This window comes from Bidens hawaiensis, unplaced genomic scaffold (assembly GCF_021521415.1).
Source record: "Bidens hawaiensis isolate Kalapana, Puna unplaced genomic scaffold, B.hawaiensis_p1.1 tig00004685_1, whole genome shotgun sequence".
NCBI classification, from domain to species: domain Eukaryota; kingdom Viridiplantae; phylum Streptophyta; class Magnoliopsida; order Asterales; family Asteraceae; genus Bidens; species Bidens hawaiensis.
This window is the reverse complement of record NW_027491287.1, coordinates 842399-850975: the sequence shown is the minus strand read 5'-3', so window position 1 is coordinate 850975 and position 8577 is coordinate 842399. Positions and strand designations below refer to the sequence as shown.

Here is an 8577-nt window from a genome sequence, read left to right as displayed (position 1 = left end):
TACTGTTTGCTGTTATCAACTTATCATATCACATCAATCTACACTAAAAGCTAATTATAATTAAGTCGTTAGTAATGTTATAACTCCACGATCAATTAATATAGTTTATAAAAAAGCTCGCCTTTTCAATTCAAAAGGGACTAGCGGCGTACCTTGTTGTCTGTTTGCATTCTATTTCGATGTAGAAGAATATATATGAATGAAATTGAGTTCTTAGTTAATTTACTTTTTTTTTTCCTAAGAAAATTTGACATGAATAGTTGAGTTAGCAAATGTAGATATGATTTAGACTAACTTTGAAGGTAAAAGTAGTTTTAAAAGTAAATTTTCTATATATGCCATGTGAAGCCATGACATCTACCGACTGTTGAGGTGCCAACTACTAAGGCCGTCTATAGTGGGGCAACAAACAAGCTAAAATGAGATGACTTTTTTTTTAACACCCTCCCCCAACCCCAAGAGGGCGGTATGTGGGTTTTGGTGGGATGAGTTCTTATCGCTTCATCACTTTTTGTTTTATTATTATTATTATTATTATTATTATTATTATTATTATTGTTGTTGTTGTTGTTGTTTGTGTGTGTGATACACACCCACACATCTATAATATATATAAACGAAAACATAAAAATTATATGTGTCGCGATGTGGTCGCTCCCCCTTTTTTGAAGTCACCAGATTTGATTGATTTTTAAATGGAGACTTCTCATGTATTTGACCCGAATTCACATGTATGAGTCTTACCAAACCCATATATTCTTTAAACGGGTTATAACATCTGATTAAATTAAAAATTATTCTCACTAAATAATTGATGTGAAAATTCTATAAAATAGGATATACTAAAAGTTATTATATGATTTTTAAAAAAAGATATTATTTAAAATTAAAAAAACAATTTTATGGTAAAAAAAATAAGCGGGTCTTGGGTCTCACCAAACTTAGATAACTTTTTATAACAGCTTAGTTATTTCTGAAACCCTTTTATCATCAAACTCTAAGTATATTTTAAATTTTCTTACAATAAATAAAATTAAACTCCAAAAACGTATATAAATATTAAAATCGAATAATGTAAAACAGCCCCCGTAATACGGGGGATAAAAACTAGTATATATATATATATATATAGGGGATGGATCTTGCGAGAAGTGATATTACAGCGAGAAGTGCGAGAAGTTGATGTATAACTTCATTAATCCCTAATTTCATTTCCTTTCATATTATGTTACATACATATATATATATTTGGTTGTATTTGACATGAGAAGTGCGAGAAATTGAGTTCTTAGTTAATTTACTTTTTTTTTCTAAGAAGATTTGACATGAATAGTTGAGTTAGCAAATGTAGATATGATTTAGATTAACTTTGAAGGAAAAAATAGCTTTAAAAGTAAAAGTTCTATACACGTCATGTGAAGCCATGACATCTACCGACTATTGAGGTGTCAACTACTAAGGCCGTCCGTAGTGGGACAACAAAGAAACTAAAACGGGGTGACTTTTTTTAACCCCACCCCCTACTCCCCCGCGACAAAGGGCCGATATATGGGTTTGGGTGGTGTGTGTATGTGTGGGTGGGGGGGGGGGGTTCTTATCGCCTTCATCACCTTTTGTTTTTGTTTATTATTATTATAATTGTTTGTGTGTGTGATACACATACATACACACACACACACACACACATATATATATATACATAACACCATTGCACTCCTAAAACAAAAATCACATCATTTGCTGACTAAGCGTCACATGACGCAAGTCGCCCTATTTTGTAGCATCTCCACTACACATAGCCTAATGAATTACCTTTAAATGCCTAAAGTGTTACTACAATCATTAAGTTTGGTACCAAATAAACTAGATCGGCATGGGTACTGGTGCTCGCATTGGGGGTGGGGGGTGGGGGTATTTTTATCCCTAGCTCATGATAGTTATAATTATAGATGAAGGGTTATGTACTAATTCAAAAGAGGAAAGGGGTGAAAGGTCTTTTTGGGTGGTTGGTGATTAAGTGATTAATGAAGGGGTATCAAAGCTATCTCAAATGTGGTCCTCCAAATCTATCATCTTTCAGCAACTTTTACAGAAACACGGAAGAAATATTTCTCTCAACTTTTTTAGTATAATGAACACTTTTATTTTATTTTATGTTTATTCTTTTAAAGATTCATTTATCATTTTAACTTTTTTTTTAAATTATTGTAACTCATTAGTATTGTGTATATAAATGAAGTTAATATGCTAAATGATACAATACAAAAATCACTTGACTAATACCACTTATCATGAAAACGCGTATGAGGGAACAACCCTTGATTTCACTTAAAATAATGTAGTGGCATAATTGTAAACACATGAAAAAAATATATGTTGCGTTATTACCTTATAAGTTGTAGAATTTTCTTCATACGTAATTACATTTTTTCGTGTGTGATTATTTTTCTACATGCATAATTATATTTTACTTTATGCGTAATTATATACTTTTTGTGTGTAATTTATGTTCCATATTTACAATTATGTCAATGTGTGGACTGGTGAACCGTAAGACTTTGCAAGTTAAGAATTTTTTGTGCAGTATCCTAACTCTATATATAACTATATATCAGAAAAATAATCTAACGAAGTTAATACATAAGTTAGGGTGTGTTTGGAATTGCTTATTTTAAAATACTTATAACTTATTAATTCTTAAAATATTTAAAAAAATGTTTGGTATTATAACTTATTGTAAGATGATAAGTTAATAAGTTATAATATCTTGACCTGTTAATTTTTAGAAAAAATTATAAGTAAGGAAAAATAAGGAATCCCAAACTAAAAATGTTGTTAACTTAAAATATTATATAAAGATAAATTAAGTTATTATTTTTTTCAAAGTACGGTCGGTGGTAGATTTGTACAATATTCTATGGTCAAAAACGTACGTGGAACATGATTTGGTTTTATACTTTATATGTGACTTGTCAATAGTGCGACTCTATTATCTTGTGATACCATTCAACAATGCAAAAAATCTATATATATATATTAGATAGATCATAGATGTAGACAGAGGTTGACTTTCAATATTAGTCTTCATTTATTTGTTTAAAAACTTATTTATGCCGAACTGTAAACTACGGTTTCGGTAGAGGTATTTTGAAAATAAAGCCCTAACTTAGAAACACGCCGTGAATTACTCAGAAGTAATATATTTTTTCATATACGTTATGTAATTATTTTCTATACTTGTAATTTATAATTTGGATAATCTCGTGTGTTACATAGACTCTAAAACTAGTTTTTATATATGCAAACGTTAACTTTAATTTCGGCCATCTCTCGATAATGGACCCTTAGCGGTGGCTGAGGCCCGACTACCTCTGGCCCGGCCCTGAGTCACCATTAACAAATTCCATCTTGTTCTACACCAAATTACGGTATTAACCGAAATTTTAAAAACTTATTGAAAGTAAAAATGTATTTTTTAATTTTACAATATTTTCAACTCGTCTTATTTTTTCCGTTAAATACGGCTTAGGTTTTAATTTTTTTAGTAGTTTTTTAAATGGGTCTAACCCGACACGAATCCAAACATTCACGAATTGACCCAAAGGTAACAAGTTTTTTGTCATATTTTTTTTTTCTCTCTACATATTAATTCTTCAAACTTGGCCTAAGACATCCAACCAACTCAAACTATTACAAATAACACATCTAAAAATAATAAAATAAAAAATGAATACGTTCAACTAGTGAACCCGTCAGATTAACACTAACAAGCCATGGATACCATATTTGGTTCGTATATATTTTTATGCTTGTCAGAAATTTGCAATTTTATGTAATACTCCCTCCGTCATATTAAAAATGTCCATATTTCCTTTTTTGTTTGTCTCATTACAAATATTCACTTTTTCAGAATATTAGCCAGTTTTCAAGTTTACCTTTAAACACGCATAAATAACATTAATGAACAATATTGACGAATACAATTTCTAAAAACATTATTATCATTTGATAAATAAAAATAGTAATAATTCAATTTACTTCGAACTTTATGTTTTTAAAGCATGACATGAATAGAGTACCAATAATAAAAACAATAATACAAATAATACATTTGACAGTTTTATCATATGACAATAAATTCTCTCATCAATGTCTGTACAATAAACAATCCAAAAATACTAATTTCTTGAAACCCCCCAAAAATCATTAATTTATTCATTTTAGCAAAAGAAATGAATATTTAAAGAAAAAAACAGAGAATAAAAAGAAGACCAGACGTTGACATGTTTTTATGTCACTGTTCTTAGAAGGTCTTTTGTTTGTATGAAATGAGATGAAGATTTGTTCTCTCTCTCATCAAAAACCTTAACTTTCTCTCTCTAAAAAACCTTCCTTTATTTCATCAACTCATGATCTAACCTCCTTCAATGGTGGCCTTTATATTATTATTATTATTATTATCCCAACAACTTTTGTTAGTTATTAATTCTTATTAATTATTAATTATTAGTATTATTTGTCATTTATCATTCTCACCTGTCAATTCTTGTTTCAAGATTCTTGAGTTCTTGTTCAAGAAACTGGTCAAAGGTTTGGTCAACCCTGAATTCTTGAAGCTCAGGGGATTTAAGGATGAGGGTATAAGGTAAATTCTTTTAATATTCTTGGTCTTTTATTTTTATAAAATTTTTTGTTTTTGTTTCATTTTTAATTATTTTGTTAATTTTCTTGATTTGGGTATTTGATAATCAAGATTATAAATTTGACAGAATCCAAATTAATAATTATTATTTGTCATTTATCATTTGCACCTGTCAATTCTTGTTTCAAGATTGTTGAGTTCTTATTCAAGAAACTGGTCAACGGTGAATTCTTGAAGCTCAGGGGATTTCAGGATGTGGGTATAAGGTAAATTTTTTTTATATTTTGTTTTTTTTTATAAAAATATTTTTTGGTTTTTTAAATTATATTTTTTTTTAGTTTCTGGATTTGGGTTTTTGATAATCAAGATTAATACTTTTGGATCTGTCTTTAATCTTTACTTCTCTAGTTTAGATTCTCCATTTAATTTAACTTGAAAATTTGGGAAACAATGAATTTTTTTGTAAATTTTTATAATTCAGGGTTCTTGAGATGCTAATTTATGCTTAAAGATTGTTAGAATTTTTCATAAATTATTAAAAAAATCTATCATATGTATATCTTGTTTAACTTGATGAGACAGTTATGAAATTTAATTGAATGTAATGTTAGGCTGCAGTTAATTGCAATTATTATTTATTAAAAGTAGTTCAAAGCAAAATTAGGCACAATCTTGTATATTATGACTTCACATCATTAAGTTTAACTTTATGCTAAAATTAGAAAATTGGACTACTTTTGTTTGTGACAATAAAGATTGTAAAGTTGACTCACTTTTTTCGACAATTAATTAGGGGCACGTTAAATAGATAACCAGTTTTAAGTCGAGAACCGTAAGATTTGCATAATTATTTAAATGTCTCCCTAAACATGTAACGTAATTGTGAAGTATTCGGTGGCAGTAAGGTTGACATTTATATATTTGGTCAACAGGAATGGGAACAGAAGTACACTGCAAAAGCTCGTTCGAAGGGTATTACTCGATGGGTGACATTAACCAGGATTCAAATAGCAGCAGCTGGCCTCTGTTTTATGGCGATAAAAGTTTGACTAATGGCCATTATTACAATAGTTATATACCAAGAACTGTTGCAGATGCAAATCCCGGGTGTGATAAAGATGGATTAAAACAAAAAATGCTTGAACATGAAGCGATTTTCAAAAATCAGGTACGAAAAGTAGTAGGTTCAAATCTTTATGGTCAAAGTCAAATTCTTTTCAAGAGTTCTAATTTATTTGACTTTTTTTGTGTCTAAAAAACAGGTTTTTGAACTTCATCGTCTTTATAGAAGACAGAGAGACATGATGGAAGAAGTTAAAATGAACGAGTACCTTAAACATCGTATTTCAATCGACACGTCACCATCTTATGAAGATGGTCACAAATGGCAAATACCAAAATGGAATAATAATATTAATAATAATATTAAGGATTGTGAAATAATGGAAAGTAGACCTTCAAAAGTTAGGAAAAGGTTATTTGACCTTGAACTTCCGCCTGATGACAACATTGACCATGAACACGCATCCGAAGAATCGAGTTATAGGGGACTCGGTGGGTTAGCCGATCTTAACGAACCCGTTAATGTTGAAGAAATGGCTCACGGGTCAGTTAATGGTTTTGGACCCTCATCTAAACCAAACGGGCCACCGTTTCTTGACCCGACATGTGAAACAGGTAACGTTTACTTTTTTCTTCATATATATTTTTATGCGCGCGTGTTAATTGGTATACCTGTTCTTTTAACAGGAATAACTAATAAAGTTCAGGATAATTACCGTTTTACCCCTTTACCGTTTCCCACTTTGTGTATACCATCAACAGATTTGGTTAATTTTCGGGGAAAGTCAAATGGTGGTTTGATTCAAAAGTTGACTTCATTTCATAAGCAACCGTCTTTTCTATCGTCTCCACCGAGCCATGCTGTTTTTGCAGACAAGTGGTGTATGAATGGATGTTATACACCGAACGGGTTTTTTCACGGGCCGTCATCTGGGTCAAAAGAACCGTATACCCGCTTGCCTTCTGGTGGGTTTGATCATCGAAACTACAATAATCTTGATGACAGGTCACAAAAGATCTTTAAAGGTTCAAACTTTATAGATTTGACCGACACTACTAAAGGCGTTGACTTGAATAATGACAGTAATAGTTCAAGAAAATGTGACCAAACAGTACTGCCATGGCTTCAAGCAAGACCAAATATTAGTAAAAATGAAAAGATTCTCGGGTTTTCGGTTTTTGGGAATTCTTGTGTTTCGAAAAACGAGTCGTCGTCGCTTGTGTCCACTTCAGCTTCGCTTCGGTGCCCTCGTGAAAATGGGAAAATAAAAGGTGAAATGATAAACCGAGGATTTGATATTAATGTCGCGTGGGATGATCATGAAAACAAGCAGATTGATGTGGAAGATTTTGATATTGGGAAAAAACCCGACATGGAAATCGGTAAAGTCAAGAATCAGTTTGACTTGAATTCTTGTTTGACCGAGGAAGAGGATGTTTTAGTACCGGAGAAAGTGCAGAAGATAACAATGGAGATTGATTTAGAAACTCCTGCTGTTCCCGAGGAAGAAGCCGTTGATGATGAATATCTTGCCAAAGTGGCAGCTGAAGCAATAGTTGCGATGACCGGGCTGACCGAGATATCCGGTCAGCAAGATCAAGTCGGGTCCACGTCTGAGGTGGCGGTTCATTCTAACGACAGTGACCGCCTCCTATGGTTTGTCGAGGTAGTTGAAAATGCGAGTTTTGTGTTTAATGAGCGGGACGAATATGAAGAGTTGACTTTGAAACAAGAGTTGACTAAAGAAGAAGATTACATGCCCAAGCCTCTAGCTCCTGATTTCCAAGAGCCAGATGAAGCAGGCCCGTCATCAGGCCTGGCCCGACCCAGAAGGGGTCAAGCGAGACGAGGGAGGCCCAGGAGGGATTTCCAGAGGGATATCCTTCCTGGGCTGGTTTCTCTTTCCAGACACGAGGTAACCGAAGATCTTCAGATATTTGGAGGGTTAATGAGAGCTACCGGACATTCTTGGAATGCGGGTTTGAAGAGAAGGAACGGAACCAAGGGAAAGCGTAAGTCTGTGGTTGTGGAGCCGCCACCTCCTTCCGCCACCCCACCACCTCCACCACCATTGCTGGAGGTGGTGGGACAACTGGAGGATGGAAGCTTAACAGGGTGGGGGAAGACACGTAGACGTCCTCGGAGACAATGATGTGTTGCGGGTACTTCTGTCGTGGTCCCGCTAACGTAGTTTTGTGCATTTATTATTATTAATTATTATATTTACATTCTACATTAACTCTGAATTATAGAGGAAGGTAAAGTTGATTTATGGGTTGTTGAGAGTGAAATTGTTATGGGTAATTGGGTATTGCCATTTAACATTTGTGTATGTCACATGTTTGTTTGTTTTTTTTTGTTTTCAAAATAGCTTAAACAATGAATACATAACCAACTTTAAGTAGAAAATTGGTTTTTATTAGTTGAGTATATATGTTTGAGCTAATTGGACCCTAAGTGGATAAGTGACGGATCCAGAAAATTCTCACAGGGGTCGGAATTTTTTTGGGTTGGTCTTAGTTATCAATCAGTATATAACTTTTTCAGTTCGGGTCAGTCGGGTCAAATCGGCACTAACTTTTTTTATCCGATTTAGTTGTTCTAGTCGTGTCATACAAAAAGGTATAATCAAACAAAATATCATATTAAAAAAAACTATGTGAAACTTCATTAAAAATGAATAAAACTAAAATACAATATATTTATATATAAAGTTGTTTAATACGTGTGTTCATTTTGTAAATATAATAATAACATCATCTAGTTTCATATTTCTAAGCAAGTTTTTCTCAACTAAACAAATAAAAATAAAACCATTGTCGCACTTCTCATCATCCATGCGGTAACATAACGTAATAAGGAAATCAATAAA

The 8577-nt window shown here is 32.5% G+C and overlaps 1 protein-coding gene across 4 annotated transcripts; it reads left to right on the top strand.

The window, feature by feature from the left end:
• The first annotated feature begins 4492 nt into the window (after window positions 1–4492).
• Window positions 4493–7972, top strand: LOC143627623 (uncharacterized). 4 transcript variants are annotated; one of them, XM_077097404.1, is made up of 5 exons: window positions 4493–4645; window positions 4832–4908; window positions 5575–5810; window positions 5905–6319; window positions 6392–7972. In XM_077097404.1, the coding sequence occupies exons 3-5, from the start codon at window positions 5577–5579 to the stop codon at window positions 7855–7857; spliced, it is 2115 nt and encodes a 704-aa protein (XP_076953519.1). In that variant the 5' UTR covers window positions 4493–4645; window positions 4832–4908; window positions 5575–5576; the 3' UTR covers window positions 7858–7972. The 4 variants fall into 4 exon arrangements, with proteins under 4 accessions (XP_076953519.1, XP_076953517.1, XP_076953516.1 ...); XM_077097402.1 differs by having other exon boundaries at window positions 5531–5810; XM_077097401.1 differs by lacking the exon at window positions 4832–4908.
• Window positions 7973–8577: the final 605 nt, after the last annotated feature.